The 17,399-nt window shown below is 36.7% G+C and overlaps 1 protein-coding gene and 1 long non-coding RNA gene across 2 annotated transcripts in view; one reads left to right on the forward strand and one right to left on the reverse strand.

Annotated features, from left to right (window-relative positions):
* LOC123316425 (dynein axonemal heavy chain 3) overlaps positions 1–17,399 on the reverse strand; it is a 2,043,583-nt gene that overhangs the window by 1,300,728 nt on the left and 725,456 nt on the right. Inside the window, exons 20-21 of the mRNA XM_044902499.1 lie at positions 8,163–8,361; positions 7,940–8,108 (exon numbers count right to left, since the gene is read on the reverse strand). Coding sequence (XP_044758434.1) covers positions 7,940–8,108; positions 8,163–8,361 — 368 coding nt within the window. The remainder of the gene's footprint in view (positions 1–7,939; positions 8,109–8,162; positions 8,362–17,399) is intronic.
* LOC123316445 overlaps positions 14,883–17,399 on the forward strand; it is a 6,064-nt gene continuing 3,547 nt past the window's right edge. The window contains exon 1 of the long non-coding RNA XR_006538083.1: positions 14,883–15,013. This is a non-coding gene — a long non-coding RNA (uncharacterized LOC123316445). The remainder of the gene's footprint in view (positions 15,014–17,399) is intronic.

The raw sequence follows: 17,399 nt of genomic DNA on the forward strand, positions 1-17,399 counted from the left end.
CAGATGTTCATGAAGTTCGGACAGTCCCCTATCTCTGAAATATCTTAAAAAACTCTATTCGGGAGAAAAATAAAACACACAATAACCATGAAACTTCTATTCAATATCTTCTATATACATAATGATGTCGTACAGGGTATAGGGTGAATAAGCGGTGCAGAAGCAGAAGCGGGATGTAACGTGCTTTTAATGTCGAAGCGTGATGAGTGAGCAAAGTAAGAATGCGGGATGAAGCGGTCGGAGTTAGAATGAAGCAAGAGCGTAAGTGAAAACAGTGCAAGTTAACTCTACGTTGCGTACAAGCGGCGGGTAGTAACATGGGCAAAGTCGGTTATTATAAGCGAGACTGGTGTTAAGACGGACGGCGGTTTGCCGGTATACTTTGGTGAACCGAGGGAGAAACTAAACCACGGAACAAGGACGACGAACACACCCGCAAGGGTGTCCTCGGAATCCAAGGTGTTCCGAAATCACGGGGGCTGTACCCACCCCCGTAACCCCGGTGGTGGCCTAGTTCGAAGGGGATCATACCGGACAGTTGTGTAGGATGGGCCGTTTGAAGCTAACATCTTACACCTCTGTACACTCGGAATTCCAGGAGCGATGCAGGCCGTTTGAAGCTAATGCATAATCTCCAAGAACTCGGGCGGTACGGTTAGGGAAAGGCGGGGTAAAAAGGGGTAACAAAGGAACATACCTGGCAGGTGTGTAGGATGGGCCGTTTGAAGCTAACATCGTACACTCCCGCACACTCGGAATCCCAAGAGAGATGCAGGCCGTTTGAAGCTAATGCATCACCTCTAGGAACTCAGGCGGTACGGTAAGGGTGGGCTGAGCTAGAGACGGCGGAACGTACCTGACAAGAGTGTAGGATGGGCCGTTTGAAGCTAACATCGTACACCCCTGTACTTTTAGGATACCAGGAGACATGCAGGCCGTTTCAAGCTAATGCATGGCCTCCAGGACCCGGGCGGTACGGTGGAAGGATGACACGGAAGCATGTACGCGCCATTTGAAGCTAGCGTACACACCTACGCGTACTGGGAAAGTCCATGGGGTAGTATAGGCCATTTGAAGCTACTACACAACTCCACGGCGGAAAGAAGGGTATGTGGGAAAATAAATAAACCGGCAAATTAACCAAAAGAGTAATTAAAATAATCATACCTGAGACCTTGCCAATGTGTAACCCTTGAATGTACTTACTATCTGGTATACTTCTCGGACGGTTGATGGAACACTCTGGCTTCATTGACTGAATTTACGAAATCGCTCGAATTTATACCCGGCACGGCCCTTTTTTATACAATTGTCAAATGCGCAATTAAACAAATTCGGCATACGATATCCCCCCTTGACCTCACGTTGAAGACATCGCGATCCGGGAACACATGGGTCCGCGCGGCCTGAAACCGGTCGACTTAATCAATTCACGTTACGGAAATATGAAAACGAATAATTCGGAAACAAAACTAATTGAAAATTTGCTTTGTTACAGAATAAAGCAATTATACATATGAAGTTGTAGAGCATCTAGTACAGCTCCTGATGCACACTTTGAATACTTTTTGTGAAACTCGATTCAATTAAACAATATTTTAAAATTGGTTTTTTTTCCTCGTATTCTTTCATTACTAAGCCCTATAGTCATAAAGTTAATAGTTGTTAAGCGAATTTCAAGTAACGAAGTGAATTTTAGCACTTTTGTAATTAAGAAAAAAAGCTGAAAATTAGGTAATTTTTTTTACATTGAGACAAGACCCTTGTTACAAAAATGCTGAAATTTAATGCATAACTTGAAATCAACTTGAAAATATTGATTTCACAACGTTGGGGTTCAATAATAAAAGAAAACGAGAAAAAATAACAATTTTAAAATATCGTTTCATTGAATAAAGTTTCACAAATCACAAATGATGCTTAAATTGGCCACCATGAGTTTTGATACATGCTCTATAGTCTACAATTTTTAATGAATCATAGCTTTATTGTATTGATATCAACAATTTTAAAATGAGTATGGTTTCATTGAATTAAATATCACAAAAGATTCTCTAAGAGGCCACCATGAGCTTCAGTAAATGCTCTATACCTTCTTATAGACGATTGCTTCATTCTGCTTGCATTTCTCCTTTTAGCTGATAAAAATTTTAGAAACACTGTTTACATTAAACTGGGCCTCAACTGATTGCAATAGGAATTTATTTTGTATTAAATGCTGAGAATACAGAGAGTTATACCATTTCGGAATATCAATGAAACTGGCATGTTTCCTCTTGCTTTGGCACTCAGGTAACCATATTATTTTTTACACCGCGCTAGGTTGAACTTATGAAAAAAAAATTAGCAAAACGGAAAAGTTGAGTTAGATCTATTTTTCATGAAGAACTATTCATGCGCCTCAAAAATAATGAATTACATTCGATAGATCATCTATCCAGGACTACTATCCAAAAAACAGTTTGAAAAAATTCCTTCATTAGGAGTCTTGCCTGCAAAACGAGTGGCGAAGGGTTTAATTCTCTTGAATTTTCGAAAATCTCCAATATCACGAAAACCAAGGCACTTTTACTAAACGTAAAATATATTTTTCTGAACCGCCATAGAGTCCTCTACCCCCAGGCTCAATATTATCCATTCATTACGCCACATCCTGTAGATCTACGGTTCAAGAATCTACCAAGGAAACTCCATCCAGTCTAATGTTCGGCCGAGAAATAAGGCTGCCTTGCTACTTAGAGTTTTGATGAAAGCCTGGAGAAGACGTAGTTGGGAAGAACTACATTAGTAAATTAAGGAACAAGCTGGATTACATTCATGACTAGGTGCGCAATCAAATGCAGCAAGCAAGTGACCGAATGAAAATGCGCTACGACAAGGCTATTGAAGGTGGATTCACCGCTGGAGATCTGGTGTTGCTACATAATCCACGAAGGAGGAGAGGTTTTTCACCAAAGCTGCAGAGTTAGTGGGAGGGATTGATGAAGTAATCAAGATGTAGTTTACCGGATAAGGAAGCTCCCCAGAGGAAAACCAAAGGTCGACCATTTCAACCGATTAGTCCCGTACGCGCAGGACGAAGAAGAAGTACGTCTTGTGGAAGCTCCGATGCAAGGTAGCAGCGATTACCAGAAGTTCATGGATTGCTATGGTGAGACACGCGTTGCACGGTTCGGCGTCACACAGGAAGTAGATCAAAACCTCTTTACAGTTTCTGAGGAATACTCTCTCGCTCATTGAGTAGCCAATGACCTTCGTATGAGCAAAGGTATAGCAAGAGTATTCAGAAATAAATTTGGACGTAAGGAAAAACTATTGTGACAGCAGCCAATAATCGGAAAAGCTTTGAGATTGAAGGCTGAAGGTCGGTTTATTACCTAGTCACCAAGCAGAATTCCTGTCAGAAGCCAACCTATGAGAATCTATGGACAGCTTTGCATAGCTTGAAAGAACACCTTCAACGCTTTGGAGTTAAGACATTAGCTGTTCCTGAGCTTAGTTGCGGACTGGACCAGCTGAATTGGCGGGTTGTGCGAAGCATGCTGGAGGTAGTATTTCAGAAGACTGGTATACGGATCCTAGTATGAAATTTTTACCCGAAGCAAACAACGGAGCCTGGAAAAACTGTGGAGTGCTACTTCCATCAGAAAGGCTACTGTAGGAATGGTGATGAGTGCAGGTTTCGCCACGGTCCTCGGAGAAATTCACTAAATATGTTCAGGGACAGAACAGGCTTAAGGAGGGGACAGTGTAACCAGTCCGGCCCTTGCGGTCGGAACTTGAAGGAGATCTAGAAATTTTACTAAAAGGAAGACACCCGGAAATCATAATTAATCTTGCCTGCAAATCGCAGGAGTGGTACAGTAGGGTGGAAACTACCAACAGGAGAAGACTGAAGATTTATGCGGAAAAACTTAATGCAGTTGTGATAGGACCTGATATATCGACCTACATACCAAGAGTAAATGGAATACCCGATGTACTGGACATTGTCGTAATGAAAGACTTCACTGAAGAAATCAGCATTGATACAATAGAAGACGGAACTTCAGACCACAATCCCATGGAATTCATAGTGGGACATGGCCCAAGAAACGAAGAAGAGACACAAACCAAGGATCGCACAGACGTGGAGAAATATAAGAATTTACTTCAGGAGAAAATCACGGAAATTCCCTCAATAAACACCCGGGATGAATTTGATGAAGCAGTCGAAAAATTGGAAAATCAAATAAAAGAAGCCAATGAAGAAAGCACCAAGAGAATAAGGAAACCAATTCCGAAACATTCACATGGAGATACGCCATGGGATATGAAGGAACTTAAAAAAGAACAGAAGACTCAGAAAAATCTACAGAACAACAAAAAGAGAAGAAGACAAGAAGAAACTGAAAAAGCATAGTCAAATATTAAAAATGCTTTAACAGAACTGCGTAATAACAGATGGCACCAGAGATTAAGGGGAACTGAATACAATAGATCCCTCGGCTTGGAAAATGCAGAAACACGACGAGAACGGACAGTTATACCTCCACTGCATGGAGCAAACGAAATGGTATATACGAGAATTGAAAAAGCCGAAGCACTTGCCGACTCAATTGAGAGAGAAGCCAGAATAAACTACAGAAATGATGATGACAATGAAGATCTAGAAGAAGAAGTGGAGGCAAACGAAGAACTGATGATGGAAGCACCGGAAACCGGAATCATTCCAAAACCGGCTCCACCAACAGAGATCAAAGAGGCATAATGAAATTGAAAAACAGAAAAGCGCCGGGAGAAGATAGGATAACGAATTATATGTTGAAGAAATTGCCTAGAAGAGGAAAAGCAGCTTTGACGAATATAACAAACGGAGTGTTGAGGACCGAATACTACCCAAAGAGATGGAAAAGTGCACAAATGATAGTTTTTAACAAGCCTGGAAAGAAACAAAAATTTCCTCAAAATTAGAGACCAATCAGCCTACTGTCAGCACTAGGAAAAATCGTCGAGAGGGTTAGCGCTAAAAAGCTGAATGAGGAAACAGAAATGTTGAAGATAATTCCACCTGAACAATGATTTAGACGAGAACATTCGACTGAACTCCAATTGCCACGGCTCATAGAATACGTCACCGAAGGAATGCAGACCAAACAGGCCACAGGATTAGTTCTGATGGATATCGAGAGAACTTTTGATAGAGTATGGCACGAAGGCCTAATCTACAAGATGAAAAAAGCAGGATATTCGACCAAGCTCTGCAAGATTATAAGGAACTGCCTGAAGAATAGAAAGTCTTATGTGAAGATAGATGGAGCAACCTCTCAAACCCGACAATTGGAAGCGGGAGAGCCTCAAGGATCGGTACTTGGACCTCTGTTTTACTTAAAATACGTTCATGATTTCCCGAAGAATGCTATAAATATGCTCACCTTGTACGCAGATGACACAGGAATAACGTTCAGACATCGACGCCCAGAGATCATACACTAGAGACTGCAGGAAGCCATAGATGAATTACTCAAATGGTGCATCAAATGAAAAATCCAAATCAATGGAAGAAAGACTCGAGCAATATTACTGCAAAAGAGAAGATTGAGGATGGAAGAAAACCATGAAGTTGATGGAGAAGAGGTTGAATGGAAAAAATGAAGCAACATACCTAGGAGTGAAGCTTGACAGAGGACTAACATGGAAAAACCACATCAAATGTGCAGTCGATAAAACAAAAGCCGCAATGAGTAGACTTTATCCATTCAAAGGCAGAAGAAGTCATATGAATAAGAACATCAAGTTGACGATGATTAAAACTATCGCGTGACCACAACTCACATATGGATCGGCGGGATAGGGCTTCGCAGCCAAGACCCTCCTCAAGAGAATACAGGCCACTGAGAATAAACTCCTTAGAATGGCGATGGATGTACCCTGGTTTGTTAGGAACAAACAAATCTACAAGGACTTTGAATGGGAAACACTTACAGAATTTATGAAGAGAAGGATATTCGACAAAGCCAAACAACATCCAAATGAGGAACTACGAAGATAAGTCGACTAAGATCCAACTGAAGAAGCTAGAAGGTCAAGATCCTACCACCGATGACCGAGAGATCAGTTAAGGATTTTAAGTAACCAAAGAAGAGCTTAACCTATAAAAGATATAGGCAGCATACAACTATCAACACGAATATGAGTGAGAATATGTGAGTGAAACCATAAAAGTCAACTGGTTAATAGGCAAAATGCCCGTAACCTATGAAGAAGCACTTTATGGTTTTTAGTGGATCTCGAGCTCAGGAGAGTGAGAATTCCCACACTTGTTTTTCCTCAGGAGAGGGTGTGTTCGTCTGTTTTGCAGATTTTCCCCCGGCTACACAAAAAAAGGACCTTTCGAGTACCAGAGCGGTTGCTTTATTCTGGAACGACCGCGAAGGCACGGGAATGTTTCCGGGCCTATATAAGCCCAGCGGAGGAGCAGGTAGTCAAGTACAGTTAGGGTGACCGGCCACCGAATGCGAAGTTGAGAGAAGTTGAGAGTTTTCAATGCTAATATAATCGACAACCTACGGATCGACTGACATAGCTCATCATTAAAGCTGGATTCACAATCAATTCGCGGGCCGAAGTGCACTTCGGCACGAAATTTACCATTCGCAATAATCTTGGAACCAAATACTCAAATGAATCAAAAATGTGACTGATCAAAATATAAGCATCAGCATCATCCATAGCCGGCACGAAATTCCTTGCCGAAGTGATAGTTTGCAGCTTGCAAGAAATTTTCTCTTGAATTTCATTGTGAATGGTAACGGAGAACGCCATCTGCTAAGCTTCCGTGCCGAAGTGCACTTCGGCCCGTGAATTGATTGTGAATGTAGCTTTAGCATTGAAAACGCTGAGCTTCGCTCAACTTCGCATTCGGTGGCCGATCACCCTTATAGTTCATAGTGCAAGCGACGAACTAGTGGAAATAAATACGAGTGTAAATAAATAGTAGTGATATAGTTTGTTAGTTATAAGTTCAAGTAAAAGAGCAAATAAATAATTTTAATCAGTCGGACGTTTCAATTAAGCGAAGAAAACGTTACAATATCTCAGTTTTAATCAATTAGAATCAAAGTTTTTTTATCAGTTTTGACTTCTGGAAAAGTATATGATTGATGGTATTTCATAATTTGACGGTAAGAATTAATTTTTCATAGAAATATATCCATATTTACACCAAAAAATTGTAACTAAATTAACTACTTGTTAATTATATTACATTGTCTATTTATATGTTTGTTGGTATTTCAGCTGGCCTGATGATGGCAATTTAGCCGTAATCGATGGCCAATAAATTATAATTGTTATTGTTTTTATGTGTTTTCCTTCCTTGTAAACGAACGTTCCTTCTCTCCATTAGTGTATATGACTCGTCAGGTTACTTGTGGATTCCCCTTTTTGCCATGACCTTCTGCAGTCTGGCTGCTCTGGGAATAGAAGTAATCTTTTCAAAATAGACCTTCCTGATTTCGCTATAAGACCACCCAAGCTTTTCAGTATACCTTTGCCTTTCAATATGGAATATTTCAGCTTATTTCGTGAACAATTACAATCCACTACACTCACGGGGAGAAAGGGTTTTTTTACTGAGGTTTTTCCCTAAGCTCTTGTATCATACACCAATTTGTATGGTACCCCGTTACGCTAACCTCTGCTAAAACTGTATCTCATACACATGCTATAATTATTGTTTGGTGTTCAAGATTGTAATGCTCTATATCAAAAGAATATATATATATATATATATATATATATATATATATATATATATATATATATATATATATATATATATATATATATATATATATATATATATATAGGACAAATAAGAGAGACCAAATACTCAAAAAAGAACAGGTTGAATTTAGGAAAAATTTTAAATTTCAAATATGATTTCCTCAATACTCACCTTAAAAAATTTTCCTAGAGCCTTATAATCCAAGCCATCAGAGCAGTTGAACACAACACATTTCTTAGCGACAGCTTTCGCTAAATCTTTACATGTTTCGGTTTTTCCCGTTCCAGCAGGACCTTCAGGAGCTCCTCCAAGATTGAGCTTCAAAGCTCCCATTAATGTTCTGTAAGAGATATTTTGTGAATGTTGGATAATTCTGAAAGAGGAAGGATTTCACCTGTAACATCTGTCGGTCAATGGTGTTACTACTAGTCTACCGAAATTCCCAAGATACTCAAAACCATACATGACTTCTGTTGTTATCATACAAACACCAACTAACATCTCTTTCCAATAGTATCGTAACTGTGATATCCAGCTGAAGTCTGCAGTTGTTTCAACTTTTCTCTCTGCTAGTTCTTTGACAATATCACGTGCTGAACAAGATGAAAATTAGTGATTTACTTCGAGTTTGAGGATATAGAAAACATATAAGCTAAGATAATCCGTCTTTTCATAAACTGTAACGCAAGGTACTATAATCGAAGGTTAACCTTTGGTTAGGGAAATTTCACAGGTGAGACGTTCAACAATGACATTAAAGTTGGTCAATCAACTTAACCCTTTCAGGCCCAAATTAAAAAATTTCATTCAAAATAAACTCATATTTTGAGGTCGAGAATACATGAAATTCAAAATATTTCATTGAATATCCATTTACAATTTTTTTTTAATGGTAATTTCTACATGTAACGACCAGGACTCAACTAATAATACAAGTAATATTATTATTTCTTGTGGAAAGCAAGAAAATAGTTTTTTTTTGTCACCTAAGCAAAGACCAACTTTACACGCTGTACAGTGCCATTTTGCATACTATTGCAACCCAATCCGAGAGGAAGCCTTTGACTTACCATTGTTGCAGCTGTTTTGAGATAGGGACACATGGAATATACAGGGTGTCCGGAGAATAACTGTACATACTCTTACCAGAGATAGAGTTGGACTAGCTGGTTACGGATTGACTATAAAAAATTAATTTCTGGATTTCCCTAGAAAGCTACAGGGTGATTTTCCAACTTCATGGAAATACTTAGACCATCATAAAACCCAAACTTATTGATGGATATTATTGAAACTTGGGAGGTTATTGACACATGCTAAGATCAAGTCAGAAAGATATCAATTATTTCATTATTCCAGGGCCGTACTCATTAATCTTCATTTAAAGTGTTCAGTGTAAAAAAACACTTTCGAATTACAAATAATTGATTCGTTTTTTTAGAAAGAAGCTAAATTATGCTTCAATTCTTGGTAACACTCAAAGTTATCACATCAACAATTATTTTTTTATGAATTTTTGAATTTGGATAAAGTTCGAAAAATTGAATTTTTCATCATGAAAAGAACTGAAAATCCCATGTTTGAATATAAAATGCGAATGTATCAGTAAAAAATTAACAAAAAAGTTCAGCGCTTTAATAAGCACTTCAATAACGAAACAATAACAAATGAAAGAAACTAAAATACAGTAAAGAGTACCCAATAAAAATAAAAATAGGAACGAATGAATTGCTGAGTCAACAATATTTCAAAAGTGGTTCGAAATGAAAACCATTAGCTTGTATACATTTTTCTTGCCGAATTCTCAAATTGGATACAGCCTTCCGAATCATATCGCCATTGTTTCTTAAAATATCGCAACAGTTGATTATTCTGTTCATCAGCTGTTCTCTTGACTGGAAGAAGTGTAACTTTGGTCTATATCATTATTGTCGAACACCCGGTATACATAAGAATAATTTTGAAATATGCTTCTGCATACTCTATACACATCACCAATTTTTTTTTTTCAAAATACCTTCATTTACTCCCTTAAAGTGAAATCCGCGTCTGGGGTGGCCACACAGTATATCAACAAATTATTATAGTCTTCTTCACCTTCTGTGACTTTTTTAAGAATATTCATTATTTATTTTCAATCTGCACAAGATGACTATGTCCTGTTCAGGTAAATAAATTGTTGATGTGACAACTTTGAGCGGTGCCATGAATTGAAGCATAATTTAGCTTCTTTCCACAAAGCGAATCAATTATTTGTAATTCGAAATACAAAGTGTTTTTTCACCCTGAACACTTTAAATTAAGATTAATGAGTCCGGCCCTGGAATTATGAAATAATTGATATCTTTCTAACTTAACCTCAGCATGTGTCAATAACCTCCTATGTTTCAATATTATCCGTCAATAAGTTTGGATTTTATGATGGACTAAGTATTTCCATGAAGTTAGGAAATCACCCTGTAGCTTTCTAGGAAAATCCAGAAATTAGTTTTTTATAGTCAATCCGTAATCAGCTTGTCCAACTCTATCTCTGGTATGAGTATGTACAGTTACTCCCCGGACACCCTGTATATTATTAGAGGTGGATTCATAGTGAAACCACTAGGACTGAAAGGTTTAACTAATTCCTGAAGTATAGGTGAAACTGAAGTAAAATATTCTATGAAGATAAGAGCAAGTAGAAGTTCTATTTCTCGCATCCCGCCAATCTTCAAATTGGCGAAAAACTAATTTCAGTATAAAAGTTAAAAGGAGTGTGCATTCAGTCATAAAGTTGTCTTGTATATTTCTGAAGGAATTGAATGATTTACATGAACAACTATTCAGAAAATCGAGAAATTAGATTTTATCACTCATTCAAACATCTTGTCTGATTTCAATATTTGAATAAATAAATACCAACCAGAGGCGTACTACAAATAAATGTACTCAAAATATGATTCGTGGAAATGTAAGAAAAAATTGGGCAGTGAAGGATTTAGGTCCAGGTGTGATGGTGATTGCAAAAATTGGTTTCATCCTTTTCTTCAAGCTTTCGAGAAATGTGTTGTATCCATATACAAAATATGAGGTTACTATATACAAAATGAACATTTTTCTTCAACAATAAACCAAATTCATTTTACTACGAACTAGTTTCTTTGGTTCTTTCATAAGATTTCTTCTACGTAAATCAAATTGTTTTTCATTTCCTCCAAAGGATTCCCTCTATTCATATTACAATAATAATTTAACTTATCTATCCCAAAATGTTGTCTATTCATCCCGAATATTTCATTGTTCCTGTCATCTTTAATATAGTAGGTACTCTTGGCTGAGTGGCTTTAGTATCTATTATTCCTTTTTTCCAGCAATATTAATTTTTGAAACTCTTACCTTCCTTTATATGTTTTTCATATCTTGCTATCCTTCACGCACTCTGTTATTGCGTTACCATCCCTTACTGCCTGATTGTAATAGTCCAAGAGGCAGAGCCAAAAAAGTCTCTGAATTTATTAAGACTGGTTTTTTCTCTGGTGATTACAATAATAATATACAATAAAATGCTGCGGTCAGTTAAGTGGATATTAGAACAGGCGCCTCATGTGCGCAGACATGTCATGATCACCGACATAATAAAATCAATTTCTTGAGGCTGAAACTTTATAAACTTTTGTTTTTTGGTATGTGAATCAAAATTATGATAGTCATAGTCATAGTATTTGTGCCTTAAAATCTGAGAAATAAAAGTCGTTCGAAATCTACAGTGTACCCAATGGTATACGCATGGCAGGTATACGCACAGGTAAGAACTCATTGATTTTCAAACATTTTTAACTAATATTTATCATCACATAGTTCATCATCTGAATCTTCCATATCATTTTTCTCACTATTGTGATCTGACACTTCAAGCTCAGATGTTGCAGAATCTAAAAAATTAATAAATTTTTGATTGTTTAATTCAGATGAAGATATTTCCATACCTGTATTTTCTTGTAAGGGTTGAATAATAACATCCTGTACAAGTTCTGCTGAATGATCGCCTTTGAACCAATCAAAATCATATTTCTCATCAACCAATTTCCAGCCGTAGTCAGTAGGAGATAGCTTCGTTGGAATTTGACGGTGAGCATTATGCCAAATATTTAATATTTGGCCTTAGCTGCTCCGGCTGCGTCCAATGCCATTTTTTTTTAATGTGGAAAAAATCACGGCTTCCCAACACCTCGGTTTCATCAGAAAAAATTGTATCACAACGCTTCAAAACAAATTCATCCTGTACATTAACGTTGCGACGAGAATTTCAACTTCCGATTGAACTCATTATTGTTGAATAAAAAGAAAAGAAGTTCCAAAGGTCCAAGGTCAGCGAATATTTTTTGAAAATATTCGCTTTGCTTCATTATTGGACGTTGACTGACCATCATAATTTTGATTTACATACCAAAACACAAGAGTTTATAAAGTTTCAGCTTCAAGAAATTGATTTTATTATGTCGCTGATCACGACATGTTTGGCCGCGCACCTGAGGCTCATGTTCTAACATCCACTTGACTGACCGCAGCATTTTGTTGTATATTATGATTGTAATCACCTGATAGTCCGGGAGGTGGCGTCACTTCCGAACTAGTGATCGATCTTCACACGGATTTTCAGCATGAGTAGTTCTCCACTTGTACAGGGTGAGCAAAATTCGTTGTCTACTGAGGGGATCTCGAGAACTATAGCAGCTAGGAGAAAACGGATGACACATTCTCGAGCTCTTTTTTCTTGACTAATCCAAAACTGAAAACAGATCCAGACTACCGTTTATAGATTTTGAATTATGAACGAAAATTGAGAAATTGTCATTTTTAATGAAGCTGAATAACTCGCTTATTTGAACTCGTATTCGAAATCCGTGGTGACATTCTACAGGCACTTTTTTATGAGGAATTCGAATATGATATTAATGAATTTTTTGATCCAGTCATTTGCGAGATACGACAGGGATTTTTGATTTTTCAAATATAAACTATAGTTGAAAGTTCTTTCATCTTGCTGCAATTTTTTTGCTGATTTCAAAAATGTATCATATGTTGCTATTCACATGAATATAACGTAAGAAAAAAAATTCAATACTTTTTCCTGCTTTTCGATGCACTGTTGAATTTTCAGTAGGCTGGCGTAACCATAGCGACCGTTGAAAATGCACTATGTGAAACTCAACCTTCTGCGATAATAATCACCGACTGACGAATAATTATTTCTTTTATATAATATAGATATGCTTCTAAAGAGAGTAAAAGACTTTCGTCTGATTATTAAAGAAGAAAATTTATTCTTATTTTCTATTTATGAAAGAAACTTTAAGAATCAGTAATATTATGAATGAAATACGATAGCTATCTATAATTATAATTTTTACAGAAGTAAGATGATGAAAAATAGGTACTTCTGTCAACGGTAGTATTCGAATTGTGAACCATCGTAAGATAAGCATGCCAAACATCGCGAGAACAAACGATGGCAAATTAATCATCGGAATATTTATTCAGCAATCCGTTATTTCAATCATAGAGGCTTAGGTTCACAAAATATAATGCATATTCAACGGTTGCTATGGTGACCCAGCCTACTTATAATTCAACAGAGAATCGAAAAGCAGGAAAAAGTAGTGAATTTTTTTTTTTCGTCTAACATTCATGTGAATAGCAACATATGATACATTTTTGAAATCAGCAAAAAAATTGCAGTAAGATGAAAGAACTTTCAACTATAGTTTACATTTGAAAAATCAGAAATCCCTTTCGTATCTCGAAAATGACTGGATCAAAAAGTTCATTGATATCATATTCGAATTCCTCATAAAAAAGTGCCTGTAGAATGTTACAACGGATTTCGAATGCGAGTTCAAATAAGCGAGTTATTCAGCTTCATTGAAAATGACAATTTCTCAATTTTCGTTCATAACTCAAAATCGATGACCGTTAGGCTGGATCTGTTTTCAGATTCGGAATAGTATGGAAAAAAAGAGCTCGAGAATGTGTCATCCGTTTTCTTCTAGCTGCTATAGTTCTCGAGATCCCTTCAGTAGACAACGAATTTTGCCCACCCTGTACATATGAGGTCCGCGTCAGTCAGTCCAATAGCGGTGGGCGTGTGCGGTGGGAGGCGGTGAAATTCGCAGGAAAAATCTCAAAAAAAAAAGTGATTGATCTCCACGTGAAACTTTGTGATAATGTAAATTATTCATGATTATGGATGAAAATGGACGTCAGTCACGTTCGCGATGGTGGAAAAATTGTCAGTCAGGCGTTAGTGAAAAATCTGAAAATTGAAGTGACCGATCTTCACTTGAAATTTCGAAAAATGATTATTTCGATCAAATTGGGCGTAAAAATGAACGTCAGTCACACTTATAGTGGTGGATTCTGCGGCAGTCTGGCTTCCAAAGTCAAGGGCAGTGACCAGCTTCCTTTGGAGCGCTGCATCTTATGCAGTTCGACTGACGCATATTCCACCGGCATCGTGCCGACTGACGATTATTTATCGAGTGTACATAACAATTACTTGCTTATACAGGGTGTTTCATCATAAAAAACATATATAGTGGGTAAATGACACCGGGAGATTCACTTTTGCCTTATGACATACACCCCGTTTTCGACGCATAAGCGAGATATAGGGTGTTCAACGTCGTATTTGAGCAATATTCTAATGAGTGTGCTCAGTTATGTATAAACCTCAAAGTAACGGTTTCTGGTTGCATCGGAGTATTTTTGAGTGCTCAATTCAAAAAAGATGAAGTACTCCGAAAAAAAATTTCAAAATGGCGGAAAACCTTCAATGTTCGTGATTTTTTTTCGATTTTCGGTAACAAATATTACTATAAGCTTTCTTCAACAAATATTACATCTAAGCTTGCTAATTTACAACTGTCCATTTTCACTCGATAAATAATCGTCAGTCGGCACGATGCCGCTGGAATATGCGTTAATCGAACTACATAAGATGCAGCGCGCCAAGAAGCTGTTCAGTGTCGAATGGGAGCTTGACCAGAACAGACGTATTTCATAGTGCTGTAAAAGTGAAAGTGGAAGAGAAAGTCGAAGTGAAAGTTCCCATTAGCAAAACTACAGAATATTTGACTCCGTCTGTGAAGTTTGTGTAGGATCTATATGTGTATGTGTTATCGGAGTTTCAATTCGTTAAAATTCAAGAAGTTGGTGTTCATCTGCCAGACTCCAGGTCTTGATCGCTGGTTCTGCAGAAAACATCAGGTGAGCTTATTTTTCGTATCTTTTTCCTGATTTTTCTCATAGCGTAGAAAACCTTTGGCTTTATACCAGAGTTATAATAGACAATTTCAGTGAAGATTCCTGAATATTTTATTATTTTCAAATTGTTTGATATTCTGAGAAATCTGAGTATAAATACATGTCGGAAACCTCAGATAATGAGGGTTTCTACATGGAAGCGACCGATGTTGAAGAATTCAGCCCGAAACAAGGAAAAATGATGCAACGCTGGTTGCAAAGGCCCCAAACGCGCTTCCAACTAAACGCGCGCGAAAAGAAAGCTCCTCTTCTGATGAGGAGACCGTCAAGAAGACAACGGGATTGCCTAAAAGGGATAAAATCCTTTCCATCACGATGATGGGTACATCAGATTGGGTAGAGATCTCAAAAGCTCTCTATACCAAGAAATTCAGTTATAACCGGGCTACCGTAGTGAAAGACGGAATCAAGATTATAGTCACAGCTGTAGATGACTACAGAAAAATAACTAAATTCTTCGACCAACTTGGAAAGGATTACTTCACATACCAGATGGAGGAGGAAAAGAAAATTTACGCCGTCAATAGGCATCTTCCAATAGACGCAGATCTGGAATTGATCACAAATGACCTGAGATTCCAGGAAATCGATGATGCTGAGGTGTCTAGAATGACATCAAACTAAAAGAAAAAGCCGATACCATTATATCTGGTTTAAGCCCAAAAGAATGAGATATTCGACATCCAACGACTCTACAACCTCTGTATTGTAGTCGAACCAAAAAAGAAGGCAGAAAGTCCAAGCCAATGCTTCAGATGCCAAAGGTACGGACACGCACAAAATAAATAATAATAATAATAAGGTCTTTATTTCACAAGAAATCTCAAGGGGAAGTTCACCCGAGGGTGCTTTACCACTAAACTCTTGTTATATACAAAATGCACATTTAAATATATCTTAATCTAAAATTAAAAACAAAGAGAAAATTTTAAATAGTCAGCAGAAGCAAGCATTTCAAGAGACAAAAAATTTACAGAGATGACAGAGAAACTACACTGATGCGGAATCGAGAAGATAAGTTTTGATCTTTTTCTTGAACATATTTTGATTCAATAGTTTCAACCCACATAGCATGGAATATTGCAGTGAAAAATTTCAAAATATTCTCGAGAAAGATTTCATTGAAATATTTATGAAAGGTTTCGAGAATATTTACGACAAGAAAATTTTCGCAAGATTGGTAGAATATTTCCATGATATGTAATAAATGTTTCATGAAATATGACTTCATAAGATTCATTAATATTTCATGAAATATTCTACGAAATTTTCATGACAGATTTTGCAATATTTCAGGAAAATAAATATCCATAGGAATCAGAATATTTGTGAGAAATATTTCTTAAATATTTCAAAAAATATTTGCAGGAATACAAACTAAATATTTCTAATTCGTCTACATAATACATTGAAAAAAACCTTAAAGTAATATTTCAGTGGAATATTTTCGATGAAAAGCTGAAAGTGTAAAAATTATATCAATTTTCATTCCCGAAATCTTACTGAATGCTCTTTACCTATAATGCAACTGAACATTTCATTAACGTTTCAAGTAATACTACAATAAATATCTCAGAAATCGCTCCAGAATATTTCTTTGCAATATTTCTGAAAGATGAAGTGGAAGCCCAAATAAATTGTTAATATTTCAGGAAATATTTTTGAAAGATAATGATATTTTAATTTCACCGAAACGTCTTCATATAAGAATTATATATTTAAATAAATATATAAGAAATACTGCAGGAATATTTCAACCCATCTCGGGATTTTTGTGCGGAATATTTCGGGTTATATCCGTGAAATATTCTACTGACCTTTTATTTAATGTTTTGTCGTTAGCATCCCTCTTGTCAAAAGTAACTGTCTTTTTAATGTGTGAAGAAAAAATGGTTTATATGCTATTATTCTTTTCGCACTAGGTAGTCATTATAGTACGTCGAAAGAGCAAATAAGAACAACAAAATATCTATCTGTATGAATAGATTTGACTGTATAGTCTATACCTTGTTTCTTCAACAATTTATAATTTTGCCTATAGATATTCTATTGAAACTATATTGCATAGAGTAGCATTAATTTTCATTTCATTTTATCCCTTGAATTACTTCGCAGATACTCAATTACATTCACCTACTACCCCTTTATGTATATTAAATGCAGCTTTAACGTTGGATTAAGCTTTTATCTGTAACTGTATAATCGGCATTCAATCATTATAAGTAATAAATAATTTATGAAGTAGATGAATTATTTTTAATCATATTGTCTTTAGGAACTGACTTTATTTATTTTATTCCTTGGATACAAATGAACTTAACAAGTACTA

Source organism: Coccinella septempunctata, chromosome 7 (assembly GCF_907165205.1).
Source record: "Coccinella septempunctata chromosome 7, icCocSept1.1, whole genome shotgun sequence".
In the NCBI taxonomy this organism is placed as follows: Eukaryota; Metazoa; Arthropoda; class Insecta; order Coleoptera; family Coccinellidae; genus Coccinella; species Coccinella septempunctata.